At 41.5% G+C, this 23012-nt stretch overlaps 1 protein-coding gene across 1 annotated transcript; it reads left to right on the forward strand.

Moving 5' to 3' along the window:
- The first annotated feature begins 263 nt into the window (after positions 1 to 263).
- On the forward strand, positions 264 to 22183 carry HDAC2 (histone deacetylase 2). Its single transcript, XM_051614126.1, has 14 exons — positions 264 to 407; positions 7268 to 7380; positions 7813 to 7930; positions 8871 to 8945; positions 9236 to 9374; positions 11183 to 11324; positions 14457 to 14549; positions 14655 to 14763; positions 16176 to 16316; positions 18179 to 18287; positions 19944 to 20074; positions 20938 to 21093; positions 21535 to 21592; positions 21803 to 22183. Exons 1-14 carry the CDS (start codon positions 356 to 358, stop codon positions 21831 to 21833), a joined length of 1467 nt encoding a protein of 488 aa, XP_051470086.1. The 5' UTR covers positions 264 to 355; the 3' UTR covers positions 21834 to 22183.
- Positions 22184 to 23012: the final 829 nt, after the last annotated feature.

The following is a 23012-nucleotide window of genomic DNA, read 5'->3' on the forward strand; positions in this document are numbered from 1 at the left end:
GGAGGCCGGGCCCGCCGGCGGGCCGTACCACTGCTCGGCGTGGTGGGGCGCGAAGGCAGCGCGTCCTCCGAAAGTTCGCTTCTCGGGCCTCCCCCCTGGCTCTTTCCCCGCACGTGCGCGTGACAAGGCCATAAAGGGCAGGGACGAGCAGGCGAGGGCCCGTCCGCCCTTGCCCGTCTCCTCTCTGCTGCCTCCCGCCCCCCGTCCCCCCCCCCCCGGCGGGGCGTTGGGCGCGCCCGGCGCGCTGCCCCTCCCGCTGCCCAGGGTCGGGCCCGCTCGCGCTGCCCGCGCCCGGCGCCGCGCGGTCCCGCTCTGCCGCCCCTCCCGGCCCGGCCCGGCCCGGCCCGCGCTCCCCATGGCGTACAGTCAGGGCGGCGGCAAGAAGAAGGTCTGCTACTATTATGACGGTGAGCGGGGCCGGCGCGGGAGCGTGGGAGCGGGCGGGCGGGCGGGCGGGGGGAGCCCCGCTCAGGGCCCCGCGGAGCGGCCTGCCCGCGGCCCCGCGCTCGTGGCGCCCGCTGCGCCGGGGAGCCAGCCCCCTTCCCGGGTCCCCTCCGCAGCCACCGGCCCTGCCGTGCTGGGGGCACGGGCCGAGCCCCGGGGCAGGGGCCGGGCTCGGGGCGGGCCGAGGAGCTGCCGGGCCTGCCGCGGGGCGGCTGCCGGGCCCGGCCGGCGAGGCGGTGTCTGTTGTTTCTCCCCTCACCCCCCCCCCAAAAAAAAAAAAAAACACACAAAAAAAAAAAAAAAAAAAAAGCGAGAAGTTGGGACACTCCTCCCTCCGCCGAGCGCGGGGGCGGCGGAGCCGCTGCCCGGCCTGGCTCCTCCCCTGCTAAAAAAGCCCGCGGCGTGTGTGGCTTCGGCACCCGGGGCCGGGAGCTCTGGCCGGGGCCTGCCCCGCGCTGTGGGGGTGCGGGGGCTGCCCCGCGCTGTGGGGGTGCGGGGGCTCAGCCCCGGCCCCGCCCGCCTCCGCCGCGCACCGGGGGGCCCTGCCCGGCGCTCGGCACCGGCGGCATCCGGGCCGCTCGCGGGCCCCGGGCTTGCAGGCGTGTCCGGAGAGGGCTCTGCGGAAAGGGACGCGGGAGCTCGTCCCGAGTTTCAGATCTTGGCAGCGACTTGTTTGTGGTTGGCTCCGGCCGCCGCGGCGAGAACTTTGCGTTTCCCTGTTCGAGTTCGCGCGTGTTTGCCCTCTTTGGTGCCGGGAGGATAAACTCGTTGATCAGATGGGTTGAGAGATGTGATTATTGTTTTTTATTTTGTTGTGCCTTTTTTTTTTTTTTCATTGTGTCCTTTTCTAACAGTCCTTGAAGTTGGCGCCTGGGACTCGTGCAGGGGGGCAGGAGGCGGCGGCGGCTGCTGGGCCGTGGGCTTCGGTCTTGTCACCTTTTTGGAAACGAATGGCTGAACCCACCAGGACGGCAGAGGCGTCTGTTGCTGTAGCAGATCTGCCGTTCCTTAGAAATGGCAGATCTTGTGGGGCCTGCCCTGTTTTGTGTTGTGTTTTTTTTTTTACCACAGTAAAGCAGGCAGTGGTGGTTGCCGCCCCCTTCTCTTTGTTGCTGGCTCTGGTTCTTTGTTCAGCCTGAAGGCGAAGGGAGGCCCCTGTTCGGGGTAGTTCTTGTGAGGCTGGGATCTCACTTTTTATTGGAAGGAGGAGTCACTTTTTGCCTTGTTGAAAGGAAGGCTGCATTTTTAGTTCAAAAGCTGCGAATGCTTGTGCGGTCGGTTTTTTGTGTGCTTTTTTGGTTTGGGTTTTAGTTTTGTTTTTTTAACCAATATGCCTTTGATCCCTGGATTTTGGTACTCATTTCCAGTGTCAGGCTCCCTTAACAGCCAAAAAGCTATACCAGCAAAGAGGAGGGAGAAACTGGAGAAGGAAGAAGTTTTGAGGTGGCAGGATAATGGCAACTTAAAAGCAGTTGTAGGATCTCTCTGGAATATGTGGACTGAGATAAATGCAGTTAACAATAACGTAGAGAAAGGAGTACCAGTTGTAAAAGTGATTTTAAAAAATGGTTTGTGGCAAAAATGAACAACTTTGGAATGTTACTGATATTTTTTTTTATGACCAAAGCCAAGAGTTGTTTTACCTAGAGTTATTAGAAGGCATTTTAGAGTTCATATACCTGCAATGAATATTTCTACTACTAGTTGGCATCTCGTCTGACAATTCTGAGTATTTTGTGTGTTGTACCAGCAAAGTCTTGAAACAAAGCAAAGCGAGTGTTTGAAGCCTTAAAATAACTCGGAACCAAAAAATAAAAAAGATGCCTCAAGCATGCAACTGAGGTGGTTGTGTATCTCTGAGGATTTCATATCTGGAGTAAACGATTTTTTCTATATTTTTTTTTTTGGTCATAATGGTCCCTCCACACATACTTTCACTCTGTTTCTCTAAAAAAGGTACTAGAAGCACATATGCATAACTTTTGAGATACAATAAACTCCTACGTGCTTTTTGTGAATCTCAGGGTGATCGTCATCTCAAGTTGCATTATTAAATGGCCCTGTCACTTACCAAGTTTTATCTTAAGTGTTTTGGTGTTAACGTTTTCTGATAATGAAGAGTTTTAATAGCCTTCCTATGTGCCCCAAACCAATAAACTTTGAGTAGAATAAGCTTGATTTCCTTTCCTGCAGTGGTTTGTAATAGACTGATGGCCACATCCAGTGTGTGGAATTGGCATTGTTTGTGATCATGTTTAGGTGAGGAATTTTATTTAAGTATATAAGAACTAAACCAGTACAAATTAAAGTACTTTAGCTGTCTTATCGGAAATACTTCTAATAAATGCTCCAGCATTAATGTCTGTATAGCCACAGCTTATCAAAGTCTGTTGCCCATGCTGCTTGGACCCATGCTAGGTATGGAAGGTTGTTGTAGCTTCTGTTTTAGCCTCTGACCATGTGTCTTCAGGTTGTTGGCAGGATCTTGCACCATGTGGCTCAGGTGATCTGGTGGCCTCTTCCCAAACAGGTTTGTGTTGTGCAGTTGCCCATAGCAGTGAGGGCAGGACCCAGATGGTCTTCCCAGCTCTGTGCATCTGTGCAGCAAAGCACAGCTCTGGAGAATCACTCAGCTCCTAGCATGGCTACACTTAGTGTGTCTATTCCATGCCAGTGCACCAGCAGTATTGTTTAGATGGCACGTTGTGCATTGTTCAGTGTGGGTGTTCAAAAGGCTCTACCTTCATGAAAAATGTGCAAGATCTGCCTGCTTTAACAGAACAGTATGCTGCTGTATTCAGGCTTTGTTTGAGTACATTACCACTTGGAGTTCATCTTCTCTGCAAATGTGAGCTTTACCTGGGGTGTTTTGTGGCAATTAATGAGTGCTTTGCACTGTGGTGGCCCTGGTATCTCACCTGCTTGGGGCTCGACCAGTGGAGCTTTGCTGCTCTGCTGCTGCCCGCTTCGTTTTAAAAGAACAATGTAAACCCCAGCCCTTCGGGTGCTAGTGCAGTAATATTAGGCCTGTTTGAATAGCTGTTTGTTGGACTGATCAGGCATTTAGAATCTTTCTCTAGGTTGATTTTTATACAAGTTCCTTGTTAGTAGAGCAGAAGTACATCTAAATGTGTCTACTGCTATTAAGATTTTCCCCTGCGGTTTCCATTGTCGCGGTTGGGTTTTTGCCCTTGGTGCAGTTCTGAAATGCCTTGTGGTTTCATGGGAATCAGTTAAATAAGCAGATATGGTCAGGGTTGGTAACAATTTAATTGTATCAAAGCTGCAAAGTATCAAAAAAGTTACATAAATGTCCTGTTTTGCCTCTTCAGGCAGTTAGGACTGTTTTGTAATGAGTTAGTTTAAAGGTGTTATTTCTGTATGTATCTTAGTAGCTAGAGAGACTGACTTGCTTTTTGGGAGACATAGCAGCCTTTGTTAATCAGACATGACTGAAGTTCCTTCAGGGCTTGTAGCCTCCTGCATTTTTCTGTGTATTAGAATGTTGCACATCTGTAGACCTTGCTGAAGTCTTGGATAGAGAAGTGTCTAAAACTTAAGTTCATTGAAGGAATCATGTGTGTTTATTTTTATTTGATAACTGCCTTCAGAATATAGGCAAATAACTTATATTAGTGGAGAAGTTGTTTGTTTTGTAGTGGATTTTTTATACATTTGAACTCAGAACATGGCAGTGTATGTAACAATTTTCAAGCAGGTCTACTGGTCTGTTGTTGGTTTCACATTTTGCATGTCATGATGAACAGTGCAGGACAGTAACCTCATCCTAACATTAAATTGGCACCTGATTAAATTTGTTTTAGTTCACTGCTTAACTTTTTAGAGACTATATTGTTACTTTAAATGGAAGGCTCTTAGCTGATACTTTTTCTGGTACAAACCAATAAATTTCAGTCTTTGAAGTCTTGCTGTGCAAGATTCATAATTTGCCAACTTTCTGCATTTACTACTTTGCATTTTTTCCCTCCGCTTCCTCTTTCAGTTGTTCTTTTCTTTTGCACTTTCTGTGTGTACCCATGCTAACGAGTGATGAAATATGTTCACAACACATTTGTATGATTTTTGCCTTTCTATTGACAAGTTTGGGATCAGATACTAATGCTGTCTGCAGTAGTGACCTTGTGCACCTGGCCCCATTTCTCCTACATACGCATATTCCAGTCAGGGTTGCCTGGCATGAAGTGCAGAGCTGTCAGCTCCATCTGTGGGGACTCCATACCTAGCTCTTGGTACACCTTGCTTTTCTCCCCATAGTATTCCAGTACACTCCAGTGATACATGAACAAGATGTATCTAAAGGCTCTGGCATCAGTGGATGAAGTGTTTGTACCAGGAAGGATACCTTCTCCTTTACTGGGTAGGGGAGGAGAGACTTGATACTTTTACCTTCATCACAAAATGATGTCCAAGATGGAATCCCTTTGTGATGTGGTTTTGGCTAGAAATCAAGGTAGAAATGAAGAAAAGGAAACCTCCTGCATGCCTTTTCCTTCCCCACTGCTGCCAACATTGCAACAAGCCCTTGACACTTTGTCTTTTTGTCCCTATGTTTGATTTCACTTATTTTAAGTGAGGGTAATGCCAAAACCCTTTTTTGGTGGTGTTGTGAAGGCCTGAAAGGTGTGAATGGTATTGCCTGTTAGTGAAATGTATTATATTGATATCTACTGTTAGTCATTACCTCTGTCCTCTGATATGGAAGGACCAATATGCTTCTGCCAGATAAACACCCACAAGTCTTCTGTTGATTGAAGAAGCTCCCATTAAATTTACCAACGTGTAATTTCTTTTAAAAGTTATTTCTGGTAAAAAATAAAGTGAAAGTCATGCTTCATTTATTGTTTGATTTATTTATTTTTTAAGTGTACAGTGCAGTGTATGATACGTAGAGTGTGCTTAATTTTGAATGTTTAATTGATTAACTGCAATATATCAAAGGGCATGTCACAAATTTTTATTTTACATAAGGGAAGATAACATCTTACATTTTACATGAGAGAGAACATAGTTCTTAATTGTCTGCTTCCTTTTCATCAGCGTTCTGAGTAGCATGTTCGTGATAATGACTACACAAGCTGAAGCAGTTAAAATTACAATAACCTGTTTTAAAAAAGGAATACCTACATATCCTTTAAGCCTCAAATGTATTTGGAATGAAGCTTCCTCAAAAACATCACATTACTGAAAGTTACTATTATCTTAATATCAAAATTTTAAGCTCTTACTAACTTGAAGCTTTGTAAATCTGGGACTTAACAATAACTTCGTAAAACAATGTTAGGCCAGTAAATGGTTAATTGCCATCTTCCAGTTGTTAGTTTCCAAGAGCCCTGGTGGATGTTGGTAAGGTAGTGGTTTGTAAAATGCTTGGAAGTGCTTTTGCTGAAGGCAGGGGGTAGGGGTATACTCTCTTAATACCTTCTGCTCTATTTCAAAAAGTCCACAAGGAAAACACTGTCCATAAAAGGTTGTATGTCAGAAGCAGGGGGCAAAAAGGAGGCCAACTCTTACACCTTTGCTACAAGCCCATAGTAGTAGGGGAGCAAAGATGCCTGCAAGAAGTGTTTTCAAATCAGCAGTGCAGAAAATAGTGGGCAGAAACTGAAGAATAAAGTAATGGGAAACAAAAGATGAGTTAAGAGGAGAGCACAAACTACTGAGGGCTAAACCACATGATACCACACCAGAGGCTGTGTAAAACCTACCAATTTGCAGGAGCTGATCTCCAGATACCATCCTCAGCCTGCCCTTAACTACTGCCCTTAGCAGTTACATTTCAGAAGTTAATTTCAGATCCATTGCTGTAACCACCTGTACAGACATTTCCCAGCCACCTGCTGCTAGGGATCCACAGAACCTTGTCATCCAGATTAGCCAGGCTCTGCCAGGCTGGAGAGCCACTGAACACACAAGTAAGGTAATAAGTTTGACACTTGCTTCCAAGAAAAGAATGGCTGCTACCATGGGCTAGTAAAGTTTTGTCTCCAGCTTGGGTACTGTTAGAACACACACCTCCACTTTGAACGTGGACATTCCCAAGTCACAAAACATTTTAAATAGAATGTGTGGTCACAAAAAGAATGCATGGTCCACACACTTCTGGAAATGTAGACAAGCCTAAAAGGTGTGTCCAGTTGTCAGTGCCATTCAGCTGGAGAATTCCATAGCAACTCTTTGCAACAACCACTCTTTTCTTTTTGACCAAGTTTCCTGGTAGGATTAGTGAACTTTACGTTCTTGACATTTTTACTTTTCTTTCATATCTTCTAACAAGCTCTGCCTCGTTCCCTTGGAATGAAAGAAATACTATTTTTAGAATGTCCTACTAGTTTACAACTTCGGGTCAGAGGTAATAAGCATTGCTACAGAACGGCTTCAGTTTCACCTCTTCAACATGAGTTCCAGCTCAGGAGGAAGGAAAGATGTCAGCTTGCATCAGTAGCATCACTGACTACCAAGAAAAGCATGCATTTCAGTAAGATGCTAAGTCTCAAAGCATTCTGAATTTCTGCTGTCAGATTTCACAGGGACAAGGAGAGAGAGTAAGGGCACTCAGGAAAATAGACTTAACTTAGTGTAATGTAAGATGCAGTTATCCAGAAAAATAATTGGTCAACACCTAGCTCCTGGCTGTCTGTTCTGGAATACTCAGTTGTCGTTTCTGAAGTTTTTATGGGGTGGGTTGGTTGGTTTGTGTTTTTTTAATCTTTGTACCTGCTTGCTTCTGGGAATGACTGTTTTAAGTAGCAATGAAAAGTTGTTTTGTGATATGAATGGCTGTTCATCTGTGTACTGTTGGCAGGTGATATTGGAAACTACTACTATGGACAAGGGCATCCCATGAAACCTCACAGGATCCGAATGACCCACAACTTGCTGCTCAATTACGGCTTGTACAGAAAAATGGAGATTTACGTGAGTACAATAGGATGTCCACTGAAGTGTTTTAAGTTCCTTTTAAAGGGCTTCAAGTAGTCTCACAAAAATAAATGGGGAGGAGAGGGAATAGAAAATACTTGGTGTATTCAGAACTTTTAGAAATGAAGCAGCATTTTATAACTGGTGAGGATTGCAGATTGCTGTCCACATCTGGAAAAAGTGAGGCAGGGCCCCATAGGGACTTTTCACCAGTGTTTTTACGATTGGAAGGGTTAGGGTATTGGGGGACTGGGGTAACTGCATTAAGAATTAAGTTGTGTGCTGGCGTCAGAGTAAAACTGCACTGCTATCAGTTTCAATGTGCTCCCTACAAAGTAGGTGAGATTTCTTCTGAGTTGTCTGTGTCAGCCAACTGCTAGCTGATTTTGCAGAGCACTGATTATTTCTACACCCTTTTCTTGTTGCCAGCGACCTCACAAAGCTACTGCTGAGGAAATGACCAAGTACCACAGTGATGAATACATCAAGTTTCTCCGCTCCATAAGGCCTGACAATATGTCTGAGTACAGCAAGCAAATGCAGAGATGTAAGTGGCAACGTTAGGCTGACTCTGTGTGCATGTGCTTTGATGGTCAGCATTGTTTAGAGCTGAATATGCACCAACACAGAGGTATGAACGTGGCTTAAGTGGGTGGGTTAGAAAAATTCTGTAACTAATGTGCCTGCCTCTAGCTTTTAGCTACACCGATTTGGGGACTTTTCTTTTTAAAGCAACCATTTTGGCAGAAGTGTTCTTTAAGCTTAAGGAAGGATGTTTGCTTTACCTTTCCCAGGGTGGATTCCAGATGTAAAAGAATACTTTGTGTAGACTTGACACACAGATTAAGCTTCAGCTGTGAGCTGTTCATAGAATTGTCTTAAAATCTGTTGTAATGCAAAATCTTTTCTGCTCTTAGAAGAAGTAAAGATCTTTTACTTAGAAATAAAAATCAATGTGTGAAAATGTGTTTAAGTCAAGAAAAAGAGTTACTTGTTCCAATTGGAGGGAGATAGTAACAACTGTACATTACTTACTGCACAGCCTTTTTGTTAATTTATTTAATTATAGGAATAGGCTCAAAGTACTATTAGGAATGCAGTTTGAAAGCTATTGTATCAATTAAAAAGGCAGTATTGTAACCTCTTTATGGTGCCTGAGTCTCAACAAATTATTTTCCCAAGTAGTTCTGCATTTCTTAGCATGACCTGTGTTAATCAGCACTTCTTCACAATTCCCCAAATGATCTAACTTCTTGTTAATGAGGAGACAAAGCTTTCTGTGGAAACAAAAAAACATTTAGAATCCTCCTAGATTATAAGACTTTACATTGTTTAAAATTTATCCTGACCAAAATGAGGTGGGAGGAGGGGGGAGCAGTTAGAATGCTGAATGGGCTGTGCATTCCATCTGTCAGTGTCATCCATGCATGTAGCAAGGCAGTGCCACTGGAATGCTGGTTCTGAAAAGTAATGTGTTTCTTATGCAGTCAATGTTGGAGAAGACTGTCCTGTATTTGATGGCCTGTTTGAGTTTTGTCAGCTGTCAACTGGAGGGTCTGTTGGTAAGTGTTTGCCAGCTATTTTGTAGCTTTTTAAAGTTTATGTTAGGAAGTTGAAACTTTGGTATATTTAAAACTGAAACAAATGCAAGTTGTTTTTTTAAATAAAGAAATAATAATTATGTGTCAGCTGCTTGATCTCATTTGATGGTTTATATCTCACTATTGGCAAGAGTTCTGATCTAGAATCAACTGATTTAAAAACTAAGATACTATTTCATGTACCAGATTTAAAGGCCTCTGGGAGGTTCTGACTCCCATTTCCTCTTGTTTTTGTGTGTTTCTTTTTACAGCCGGGGCAGTAAAATTGAACAGGCAGCAAACAGACATGGCTGTTAATTGGGCTGGAGGACTTCACCATGCCAAGAAATCCGAGGCATCTGGCTTCTGTTATGTCAATGACATCGTGCTTGCCATCCTTGAGTTACTGAAGTAAGTTTTTGGTGGAAATGTTAAAATTATAGACAGTGTGAAGTTCAAGTATTTGCATGTTTTAAGATCTGGATTGTAATAATTGTTTCAGTGAGTTTTCATAGTTCATGTGAAACATGTTTGAACTAAAATACAAGGAAGCTGAAAAGATAACTAATAGGATATAGGTTGGAACAGAAGTACTTAATTACACAGAGGCTAGTAACATTTTGGAACTTGCTGCTAAAAGAGGCCGAAGGAAGCAAACAGCAACAACAGATTCAAAAAGGAGATTAGACGTTTTAATGGACAACAGGTCTGTAAATGGATGTTAAAGATGGAAGCAGCCATGTTCTCTGTCAAATGCCATGTGCTGTAATTCCACATGGTGGGGAAGTACTAGGATAGCAGTCTTGAGGAAATGGGCACTTACGTAGTTTCTGTAACAGTGAATTCCTGTTGCTGCTGATGGAGACAGGAGAGATAGGCCACTGTCCCTTTGAGTCCTTACTAAACCAAACAGGAGTATTCAGAGAAGATCATGCACTTTGCTTCCTTGGATTGTTATATGAATTAAAGTGGCTGTTATGAATAAATAATGAAATAACAGCTGTGCTGCTGTGACTGCAAAATAAAAAATGAGGAGTAATGAAAAAGTGATGGTATAATTACCTTCAAGCAGTAATGCTTCACTAAAATTTAAAATCTTGAGTGTTACTTGTACTGCTATAGGGGACTGTATCCCTTCTAATAACACAAATTAATTTTTTACAAAAAATATTCTTGATGCTTGACTCTTGTGAATGGAGCACCTGAGACTGCTGATGGGGGCTGAGGGAAGCAGCTGTAATCTGGAAGTTTTTTAAAGATGGAAGAAGCTTCAAAATACACTAGCAAGCAGTTAACATATGAAGACATTCATTTTAATGTACAGCATGTGTTCAGGATCTGTCTCTGCAATTTAAGAAAACCAATAGGATTTTCTGTGGTCTGGTCTTGAATTTTTTAGTTTAAATGTTCATGTGAAGAAAGGAAACGTTCAAATAGCAGTGGGTCATGTCACAGGGAGCTGTCCAGGTTGGTGTCTTGGTAAGCAAAACATCTTAGCCCACCTGAAGTGGTGGCTGCTCACGCTCTCATTCTACAGCACCATGCAAAACGTGGCGAAAATGCATCTTCTGATGTTGATAGACTTTGTTCTTTCCTGAACAACATAGAATTTAAGGGGTACTTGATGTTGTTTCCAGAGCTCTGAGGCTTCAAACAAACGACTGGTTTCTTTATCCATCTCAAGCAAACTGATCTGCAACTTTTAGTATTTAAGGACATGCTAAGTAGTAGTGTAATGATTCCATGTTAATAGTGTGATACACTTGGAAATTGTGCACATCTGTACAAGTTGCAGAGGTAATGAAAGCAAAGTCGATGGAAAATAAGTATGTAACTGTATTACTTGTGGGCCACTAAGATGTTTCAGTGCAGACTGTGTTGGTCATTATTGAGAAGGTGGAAGGAAGTGCTCTGTGAAAAGGACAAAGGGAGCAGCTGTGAACAGAAACACAAGGTAGAGCCTCTATGGAGTGAGACAACTTGGGGTAAATCCTGAATACATTGCATTAAGGTTATCTTCAAAATAAGTAACTTACTTTCATTATTATCCAAATTGTGCAGAGAATTCTAAGAGCATATGGTGACTTCAACCAAAATTATCATAAACTTGCTTTTTAGTGTTTGTTTGGGGGTTTTTGTTAGGTTTGTCCTTGTTCGGTATTGGTACCTTATGAACATAACAGGTAATGACGATTTCTCATACATAATTTTTTTTCTAGGTATCACCAAAGAGTGTTGTATATTGATATTGATATCCATCATGGTGATGGTGTTGAAGAAGCATTTTATACTACAGATCGTGTCATGACAGTATCATTCCATAAGTATGGTGAATATTTTCCGGGCACAGGGGACCTTAGGGTAAGGTTGAACGTGACATTTCATTAGGTGATAAATTCTCTCTTACTTTCTTCCTTGTAGATACTGTTTCAGTACTAGGTTACAATAACTATGTCCAGCAATAATATACATCAGTGAGTTTTCACAAAATGTTGGTCTAGGGTGATAGATTTGTTGAAGAACCTTAGAGGAAAAAAAATACAGGGTAGTGGGGAAAGCCACACCTTTGCTTTTGGATGAAGTCCCTGAAAGTTTAGTTCAAATATACAATTAGTTTAGTTAACTCAGATTTTGGAAATGTCTCTAGGAAGACATTGTGGTATATTAATAATGATTATCTGTATACTACAGTTCTGCACGTACAGTGAAAAGTAGCTGTTTGGAGATCAGATGACTTCAAAACTTATTTGAAACCTTAGAATAACTCTATGCCAGAGCTTTAGTAGTCACAAAGCTTCAGTTGCAACTTGAATTTATGGTGTTTTATTTACCTAGTAACACAGTTTGCTCATTTTTGGGCTATTTCTTGTGCCATAAAGTGTGTTTTAAGTTCTCATGGTGCTCCCTGCTGAAGAACTTTAGGATGCCCCACAGACAGTTGTGCACAGCTGGCTTGAGGGAGGGAGCACTGGTCTGTGAAGAATTATAATTTAAGCTGTGGTAGACTCTGGCAAAGCTGAGAATGGAAGCTAATTGTCCTCACTCTTCATATTAATTTTAAGGAAGTTAGTCATTCTTCATGTTAGATTCTTGTCCATTAGTACAGGAAATTGTTCCATTTCACAACTTGAAAGAATATTTGGAATATTAGGCTTAATACATTCCTTAGTTCAGACTTGCATTAAACCTTTTTGTCAGAGGCACTCCCAGGATGTCACTCCTCTGGTATTAGCAATTTTGTACATTAGCTTTGCACATACAGTTAGTGATTTTTTATAAAACCTGTAAACATGTCTAAAAAGTTGACCTACAAAAATGCTGTATTGGTAAAGAATTCCACTGTTTTACCCGATTAGAATTGATTCAAGAGATGCAGATACTGGTGTTTCTGCTGATGTTCCCAGAATGTGTACTCCTCAGCATGCTGATGATACCCAGAGGACACAGGAGTAAATGAAAGTTGAGCTTTAGATCAGTGGAGTGCTAAGCATTCATTTCAGTGTGGTGGTTGGAGCTGAGTGTTATTACATTGGGTATGTTTTGTTAAAGTGTGTTCTAAATTGATTTAGGTAGAAATTGGATTAGGCATCCACGTGGTTTAACTTGACTGGCCACAAGGTGGTAGTGGTGCTTCAGACAGAGAGCAGCTCAGACCAGGATGTTTATAAAGACAAGCTGTTGTTGCTGAATTTGGCTCGAAATTTTTTTTAAGGGTTAGATATCTTGGCGTTTTTAGAAACAGCACTTCCCGTTGACTGAGAAGTTTATGGGTTCTTCACCTTACCACACCCAGTACAAAGAATTTAAAGATACACAGCTGAAATAAATAGAAGAACATTGTATGTTAGTGGGATGTTTTCAGCACAGTGTCAGTGACAAACAGTACCTCAGGCATGGTAACTGTTGTTCTGTGCTAGCTAGTATTTGGAAATGAGCATTGTCTGCATCCAGACTTCAGCAGGCTTTATTACAATTATTGCATCCCCATGGGGAAGAAAAAACAACCCACATTAACTTTTTTCTCTCTCCAGAGCTTTCAAAGCTAATTGAATTAAAGGGAGAGTTGGGTCTCTGAAAAGTCAGTGTTCCTTCTGGAGACCAGGGATGTGCTGCTTGCTGCTGCCCGACTTGACCTGCTGTGGCTGGTTATTGACATCAACTTTAACAACCAAATCTTATTTTTTTTTGTCAGTGAGCTCCATTCCAGCTTGTTTCTGCAATTCCTGAGCCAGCTGGCCTGGCCTGCTGGTCAGGTTACTCTAATTGATGTGGGAACAAACCCTGCTCCAGCTGATCGTTTTGTCTGGATCCATCAGTGTAGCTAATCAGAAAGGTGTCTGGTTCAGCTGCATTCATCCAGTTTTTACTGAAGATATTGGGTAGTCTGAACTACCAGTTATTTGACTTTCTACACTTCTGAGATGCTGGCACTAATCTTGTCTTGGATATACATAGATAGGTTGGTTGTGACTAGTCCTACACAGAAACCTGGTCCCTGGGGAAACTTGATCTGGTGATGAATGGCCAACTAGCAGGATGCTGTGTTGCTTCTCTAGTGTTTATGGCCAGTGCAAGTATCAGTTACAAAAAGCATCTGTTGAGTAGCTCAGGTTGGAAAGCAATTACTCTGTTTAGTGGGAAATTATGTGAAAATCTGGGTTTGCTATATGTCAGGATAATATTGCTGTAATGCTTTTTTTTGGTCAAGTCTGGAAAGACACCTCAGCAAAACCAGCATCTGAAAGTCTAGATGTTTCACTTTCGGAGCATCTGCAAAACTGTCCTGCTCCAAAACATAGAATCATTAAGGTTGGAAGGGACCTCAAAGATCATTCCTGTCTGTCTTGGTGATGAACTAAAGGGAAGAAATGGGAATGTTGAGCTGATCACCAGAAAAGAAGTGGATAGATTCAGGGTTTATTAATTAAATTTTAATATTTTTTTGCAAAGAGATTTTTCTTTTAATACGTAAGTTGTCTAGGAAAGCTGGTAAGACACCTAGGCACCTGATGGAACTGAGAATCATCTACAAGTTGATTTTTTTTGTTTAAAAAGTCAGGGCCACCTATAAATATCCTCTTTAATTTTTTTCTCTTCCTTTTGCTACACCTAGTTCTTCATCCTATGTTTGAAGCAGGGAATATAGTTCTAGAAACTTGCTTATATCCCAGACTTCTATACATCCTCAAGCCCATATCACCCTGCTCTTCTTGGTTTTCTTGCTTGTTTTTGCTTAACTATTTTTCCAGGCTAAACTGATCAGTTATGTTTTATCCTTTTGTCTTAAAACATGGAATTAAAAAAATGCAGTGTGCTTAATGTAAACTAAATTTTATGGGCGGATGGGACTCAAGTAAGATACTTCCCCTCCCTTCCCACTGCAGATAAGAATAATGGTACAAAATAGCACATCAGACTCGTCTAGACTTTTTTCCATGGAACCATTGCATTCTACTATGTTTGTAATAAAGCACTTCTCATCTTTGCTTATAGGACATTGGTGCTGGAAAAGGCAAATACTATGCTGTCAACTTTCCAATGAGGGATGGGATAGATGATGAATCTTATGGACAGATATTCAAACCAGTGAGTACTTTTGCTTTTGAAGCTCTCTGAGAAGATACTAGTTTTGTTTTGTGGAAACACTTTCATGCTGTGAATTAACAACGTGCTGTTTTATGTTGATGATAGATTATATCCAAAGTAATGGAGATGTACCAGCCCAGTGCTGTGGTGCTACAGTGTGGAGCAGATTCACTGTCGGGGGACAGGCTGGGATGCTTTAATCTGACTGTTAAAGGTAAGCAGAAGAGGGTTGCTTTGTAACTTTTTATTTAATAGAAACGTCTATTCTTCATGCTGGTTTTCAAGACACTAAGTCTATGATGAGGCCTGGAGTCACAAAGGTTTATTTGTTACTGTTGTTAATTGGCTCTTTCTTTGCTGTACAAGGATGGCCAAAAGAAACCCACAAGTTGCCTCTTTCCTTTCATCTCTCTAAAAAAATTAAAAAACCTGTTTTTTCCATGTTTTTCCTGGCCACTCAAGTGATTCTCTGATGCACAGGCTTTTTGTAGCTTTAAAGCAGTGTTCTGGAGGGACAGGATGGCAGCAGTTGTCCTAACTGCAGCACTTACCAGGATGGCAGATAACAAAACTGGAGGTTCTCTTAGTAGGGCATCAGACAGTAAATATCACATACCTTGTTGGGCATAAAATAGGAATTGCTGAAATGAGAGCACTCATTGCATTGTTGAATTTATAGTGTTGATTGTTGTACTGCACCTTGTGTTAATATTAATTTGTATTAATTTTTATAGAATGAATTTATCTTGGTATTACATTCCTATGTAAAAGCAGGATTATCAGAATTAGAATGAGATGCTAATTTAACAAACATTATTATGGTTAGTATTGTTATATTTTAAGTAACAAAATGTCATGTGTGTGTTGAACTTCTGGTAAGGCTTGAATCCAGCCTATCTGAATAATTCATTTTCTGGATTTTCTTGGGTTTTGTTGTCTTAATGAGGCAATTAGAGTTTTGTAGGCAACAAAATACAGTAGAGTATCTGTTGGGTCTGCAGTGTTTCAGGGTTCTTTTCTTGATTTGCACCAGGTGGCAAAGCTACTTCAGTTGCCCAAACAGCTCAGATTTTTTTCCATCTTACATATCTTGGAAACCAAGAGAGCTGCTGCCTCCTGCAGATGCCTTTCAGTATGCTGTATCTCCCTGGAGTGTGTACTGTCTTGGCACCAGTTCACTGTGTAAGCAAGACTTAGCAACCTCTACTACAGGTTCAAATTTAAAAGTAGAAAGGACCCAGTACTGATTTGCTGTTTTCCCTTCCTCCCCCTGTGCATTTGAGTGGGAAATTGTCCCTACATTTGTCACTGTGACTTGACACCAGTTGTAAAAAGATATAATGCTAAACATTCTAAGAGCCTTTAAGAACAGCAGTGATAAACCCTCCTGCAAAGTTTCTGATGATGGGGGTGGATAATGTTTGATGTATTTTTGGGCATTTCCTCTCTGTAGACCTTGACTCCTGGTGAGGTTGTAGCTCTAGGGCAGACAGGTCTGTTTTGTTTGAATCAATTGAGTTCTGTCTTGATAAGTGTCACTATGTCTGAAATAGTTAATTAGATATTTTTTTCTGTTTATTTAATAGATGTTTTGCATGTATTGTCATCTCCCTTTGTGTTTGGCAGGTCATGCTAAATGTGTGGAAGTTGTCAAGACTTTTAACTTGCCACTGCTGATGTTGGGAGGAGGAGGATACACTATTCGGAATGTTGCTCGATGCTGGACGTATGAAACTGCTGTTGCCTTAGATTGTGAAATTCCTAATGGTAAATACTAATACCCCAATTTATATTTTGTTAAGAAATAATCATGGGAAGGTTTAAGTGAATAGAGAGCAACTATTTCTTTAGCTATAATGCATCCTTTTAGAATAAACTATTGTTTAGATTTAGCCAATACATTTTCAGTATCTTATGCATTAAATTAACTGAAGCATTTGGGGCTTTTCTTGCACCTCAGCAACAGCTTTAAATGACTGGATCACTTTTGGAAAACTCAAAGCATTCAAAACTTAAAATTCAAAGCTTACGGAGCCTTGTAGCTTTTTAACATGAATGTCATCAGTAAGATAGAACATGCACTGTGTTGTGGTTGTAAGGGCATGGACCTGTGTGAGCTGGGCAACTCAGACATGGTATTCACAAGAAATTAATGTGTTTGAGTGTCCATTTTATGTAGTAAAACCTGCTGTCTTCATTTTATATGTGACTTAAAGTAACTGTGCCACTATATTGACTTCCACTCTTCCATTCACTCAATTTTGACTATATAAGCCGTCTTTTAAAAAATTGAGATCAAAAAGGCAGTAGTACACTTCTTTTGAATAGTTGAATAGTGAAGATATCTCTCTGAGGAAGATCCCCAAAGATCTGCCACTCCCTTTGCTTCTGGCCGAGTACACTTTTGGACATGTTTTTGGACTGCCTTTTTATGAAATTGGTGTTTGGACTGGTTTGTTGCACATCAGTCATGGCAGTTTTCATGTTTGACTGCAACTTTTGCTGAGAAGCTGTTGCTGTCCACGTGTCTCTTGCTGGATCCGTAGTGTTTCCATCTGACTTCACCGGAATGCTGCTGTCAGTGAGAAAAGAGCATTTAGACAGGACATTTCCAGATGTGTGTTTTCCATCTTGCATGTCATGATATGTTCTTTGCCAGCCCAAGTTTTTGAAGAGAGAGTAGTATTTGTTATCTTGGGACTTTTTTCCATTAGTATGTCCCATTCAGTGGATATATATGAAGTTATTTGGAGGTTGTTTTTTTTAACATTCCTCTCAGCTTCATGGGTCCCGGTCATCCTTAATCTGTTCTGAGAAAGAGCAGTGCATTTTGAGATGTTGCAATAGCAAGTTAACCTTCCTGTCTCCTCCCTGTCCGTCTAGCAAGGTCACTTATCCTGTAATAATCCTAAATGAAGAAACAAGACAGAGTGTTCAATTAGAAGTGGATTTCAGTGTCCTAGTTCTTAAGCATTCTTTGTTGGTTAGATTTCCATATCTGGGAAGCTACAGTCATTTGCAAAATAAAGCACTTTGGTTTTCCTGGATATGGAACCTTTGTTGGCTTCACTTTGGGGATGAGATGTTGCAGGCAGGAGTCCATGATCTGTACACACAACAAGCCAGGGAGCAGGGAACGGCCCAACATGGGCAGCACTGAACCCTAGTGCTGTGCTCACCAGGGATATTGGAATCCCTGGGATCTTCAACCTGAGTGTATGTATTATATGTTTTACTGAGAGATTATTTTGAATGGCTCACTTGCACCTTTCAAACTGGATTACCTTTGCAAACAGCTATAACATTATCAGTTGATCTTCTCTGCAGAAGTAGCATTTCTGAATATTTTACAAAACTTGTGGCTTAGATTGTTCCAGTGATTGTTTTAACATGACTACAGTGGAACTTCCTTTTTGCTCTTTGTATTTTGCCAACCAATTTAAGTTCAACTATTGCATAATTTAGAGGAAAAGCACTGAACAGGTGAGTCAGTATCTAAGTATTATTGCTTACCCAAATGCTTCAGATTTGATGGGTCTGTAACTAAAATTCTGTCAAAACTATGGTTGTGTTTAAAATGTTTAAAATCTTTGTTGGGTCACAAAGCTGTCTTGTGCTTTGGTTTGTAGAGTTGCCATACAATGACTACTTTGAGTATTTTGGACCAGACTTCAAGCTTCACATTAGTCCTTCAAATATGACTAATCAGAATACTCCAGAGTACATGGAGAAGATCAAGTAAGTGGTGATGAGCTTCCCTATCCAGTGGGTCGTGTAGGTCCCATGTCTCCAAAGGTTTAATTTTTGTTAGGCAGTTTTGAAAAACTCTGTGCCTTTTTCAGTTACACAAGAAAAATATCACTGAACTGATGTATTTTTCATTGCTGTCCAAAGAGATACTATTAAAAAGTCTGTTTCTACAACAGCATATATGCTTATGAAGTCCTATGACTATAATATGAGCATTTAAGACACAGCTTGGATTTTTACTTTTTCCAGCAACTAAAAAGGTGATTGTTTTACTTGGCTTCCCAGTCCCATTTTGTAGAAATTTCATCCAGTCAGAAAATAAGCTGGCATGTTGTCATGATTAGGATTTCTAATTCTCATCTCCATGTCTAAACATGAGCTGAGATTGTAATTTGTTGTAACTGGCAGCTGTGAAATAAAAAGTCCCCTGTGAGCTCGGACACCCAGAACTGCAGAGGGACAGTGCTGCGTGGATGTGGTGTGACAAATGGTTTGAGAAGTGCTGGTTACCAGGCTGTAGTGGGGGTGTGCTTCTAGCCTGTGCCACTTCTGATACTTAGTTTATTCCTCCTCATACCCTGAGGACCTGATTGTAAACAAATGTTTTACTTAAGGGCTGGAGCAGTGCATACATAGAATCAATTCTGTACTCAGCTGGTAACAGATAATTGGTTAGCCTGAAGTACTCTGCTTTGCTTGGCTTGCCCCTGCTCTGGGTTTAGGAGAATAAACCCCCACCCCTGTCTGGAGTTTAACAGACTGTTAGCAGTGCACAGGAATTCTTTTAGCTACTAAAAGTATCTGAAAAAAGATGTGAAACAAATTGCACCAAAGCAGTTAAAGTACCAATTTTTGAAGTGGTTGATGTATAGACTTTGGTTGATGTTCATAACACAAATACATAAATCACAATCCAGTCGAAGTCTTTTAGATTTTAATAATGTGCAAGGGGAGAAACACCTGCCTGTTTTTTCTTGAAGCAATTGTGCAGAGTTTCTCTGGTGGTGGAGCTGGTGACCTGCCAGGCTGCTGTGTGCAGAAGCTTGCTCCTTCACACCTCCCTGGGAACAGACTGTGTGTTCTGTCGACAGGTGCTCTCTCACATCCTCACTCTAGCACCCACTAGAAGACCAGTGACCCATCATTTCTGAGAATCCCCCTTCAGTTAGCTTTGTGCTTTCAGAGACCTGACTTGAGGGGACTTCCTGGAGTGACAAAACTGTTTTGCCAAGTTGTGGCAGAGGCTGTAAGGATTCCCAAACATCACCAGTTCCCATTTAGCTCTTTAGAAGGATACTGAGAGGGTTGTTACCAGTGCTCATATTTGATGCTTGCCAAACCTTTTCCTTTGCTTGGACTTCTGTGGAGCAGTATGTGTTGAGTCCAAGAGAATGACAGAATGTCTTGGGTTGGAAGGAGCTTTAGAGGTCACCTAGTCCAACCTCCCTGTCATGAGCAGGGACGTCATCAACTAGGTCAGGTAGCTCAGACCCCTGTCCAGCCTGACCTGCAGTGTTTTCAGGGATGTAGCCCAGTGTCCTTCCTCGTTCTGCAGACGGTGCTTTGCAGTGGGGCTCTGTCACATCAGGTTGCTTAGACCAGAGAGAGCTTGTCAGCTGTGGTCACTTTCCCTGTCCCTTGCAGGCAGCGCTTGTTTGAGAACCTGCGCATGTTGCCTCACGCGCCCGGCGTTCAGATGCAGGCTATCCCTGAGGATGCTGTGCATGAAGACAGTGGGGATGAGGATGGAGAAGATCCAGACAAACGCATCTCTAGTAAGAAAACCTGCTCATGATGGACCGTGTCCAAGTAGAGTGTAGATATAATTGCTCAGAACCTCAGTCCTAGTAGTGCAGGATTGGAAGAGGGGCACTCTTTGTTTCCTGAGTAAAAAACTGTGCCTCAGGTCTGCCAGTTTGGCTGTTGTTAAGGTGGGTGGCATGTGCACAAATGGTAAAGAGATCTAAAGTGCTGAAATAACATGGGCTTTTTGCAGCTTGTGGAATAGTCTGGCTATGTCAAATTCAAGACATACTCCAGAAGTCTCAGATGGATTGTAACTCAAGGCATACAGGACCTAGCTTCTGCCTTTTGGAGTCATGAGAAGAGTAATGTTCCCCATTGATGTAAAGTGAGATACTGTGTTTTCAGGATGTTCTTTTATTTGCTTTTTTTATTGAGAGGTTTTCCACGCTAGCACCATTGCCCTTCACTTTGTTACTGCTGGCCTTTGTAGGGACGAGGAGTTGTTATTCAGCTGCAGCCAAGAGGTTCCTGCTGCACTTAACCTTTTCTTGATGGTGACTGAAGTAATTCTATAACCTCTTTTTGGTGCACTGTCCATCTTCTGAACTGTTAAAACAATGTTTTCTTCTGTGATTTAGTTCTCAGGATTTGAAATTCACTTGATACATGTTAAAACACCCCCACCCCCTTGTGCCTCTGTAAAGCTATTTTTGGAAGTCATTGGGAGATTCCCAGACTACCCTGTAAGATAGTATTTTTATCCGTCATTTAATTCATCACCATTAAGTTATTACAGCATATTATTACTCATTCTTAATTTGATAGTTCTTTTCTATTAGGCCTGTTGTAGTTGGACTTTATGCTTCATTAATTCCCTGACTCTGACCCCTAGTCCGAGCCTCTGACAAGCGCATCGCCTGCGACGAGGAGTTCTCAGATTCCGAAGATGAAGGGGAAGGAGGGCGGCGAAATGTTGCAGATCATAAGAAAGGAGCAAAGAAAGCCAGGATAGAGGAGGACAAGAAAGAGACTGAGGACAAAAAACCAGGTAGGACTCTGGTGTGACTTCATCCTGTATTTTAGAACTGCAAATGTTAGTTCTGGCAGGGGAAAGATGACGGTTTATTTTTTCCATCATATTTAAAGCTTTTATTTTAAATGTATCAGTTTCAAGATAAAGCTAGTCATCCTAGAGCAGTATGTTCAGCCAAGGGTTATTGTTGCTTCCCCACAAGCTTGAAATCTTAGAGCCAGGGATTTGTATAGTTTAATGAAAGCAGGGTTAAAGAGGTTCTTGCTTTAAATACATTCATGGGTTTCTTCCTGTTTGCTGTTGTGGGGTGGGCTAACTGGCTTTATCTGAAACAGAAGCTGGGTAGGGTTTTGGGTACAGTGTAAATCCAAGGCTTTTTTTTTTTTTTTCTTTCTCTGAAGTCTTAAGGTTTTCTTGCATCTTTTGGGTATATTTGTAAATCTTGTTATTTTTCAGATGTTAAGGAGGAGGATAAATCCAAGGACAGCAGTGGTGAAAAGACGGATGCCAAAGGGTAAACCCTAATTTGTTAATAATGAGTGTCACCTTTTTGAAGAGTGTTTATTAATATAAAATATTATAAAGTATTTATTTCTGTAGAGATAATTTTTGGTTTCTCATAATACTAAATATTTTAGACTCATGACAGTAGTAATTCAAAATTGCAATTCTAAAGCAGTTGAAAAATGAAACAACTTAACAGTTTATTTTTGCCTTTGTACAGAGCAAAATCAGAACAGCTCAGCAATCCTTGAACAAAAGGTAGCCTCTCATCAGCTGCAGAACATGATACTAGAGTTGGGGAATACCTAAAAGAAGAGAAGCTTTGGTATTGAGAGAGAGACTGCTGGTTTCTTTTTGTACTGTTTGGCATGGACTGTATTTATTTTCAAACCGCTTTGTTCTGGTTTCTGGCAAGTTGTATTGTGAGTTTTCTAATTATGAGGCAGAAATTCCTTTCTTCACCATGCTTTATGTAATAGTATTTAAAAATGGATGTGAGTTATTATGTTAAATGTCTAAACTGATCTATTAAAGTAATTTGCCTTTCCTGAGCTGATTTTACCTTTTTTGTAATTTTATCTTTATTAAAAAAAAAATTGTACTTGGTTGTCCTTTGTCCATCATTGAATTACAAAGAGGAGAAGCTCCATATGAACTGGGCTGTTGTGTATTCCCCTGAGGAGCAGGCAGTGGTTGGGAATGGACAGCAGGGAACAAACTTCAGCTGTTGCTTCCCTCAATTCCACACATCTCAGTGGGTTCTGCACAGGGTGCAGACCCATGCATGGGAGTATGAGTGTGTGGGATTTGAACAGGCTGACTGAAGGAGGGAAGAGATACTGGAATAAGGTTGTATGAACTCTCATTTTCATGTTAAACCTTTAAAACTCTGCAGTCACATGCCTTGTACTGTCCAAGAACCTTTCCCACCATGAGCATCTACCTAAAAGACCAATTCATTTGCTGTTCATGGGGATTGTCTGTGCTCGTCTTTCACAGCTCGCAAGGTGGGAACTGACAGTTTAGATTTAACTTATCACCTGTATTTAGAACATGTTTAGCTTTACCTCTCCAAGGGAAGATTTGCTAATTCCAAAACTTGCAGTCTCTGTTGAATTTTAAAACCCCTGAAAGCAAAGAATAACCACAGTTTTGGGGTTGGTTTTAATGTTCATGCTGGCTGTCAAAGCCCAGGGTGTTCTGTTAGTTTGTTTTGTGTTGTTCATGTTACTACCATCTCAGTTCTTTTCTGCAGGATCTTGTAAAACACTTGATGTTGCTGTCCCTTCATTAGGAGTTTGTGAGTGGTTTCTCTTGGGAAGAGCTCAGCATCCTCAGGAGCGTTTCCAAAATTCAGCATTCAGATGTTTTACAGGCTGGTTTTTGGTGTAAACAACTATTTTCTGCGCAGGTAGCAATGTCACCTGTTT

The sequence above is a fragment of the Apus apus genome, chromosome 3 (genome assembly GCF_020740795.1).
Source record: "Apus apus isolate bApuApu2 chromosome 3, bApuApu2.pri.cur, whole genome shotgun sequence".
NCBI lineage: Eukaryota > Metazoa > Chordata > Aves > Apodiformes > Apodidae > Apus > Apus apus.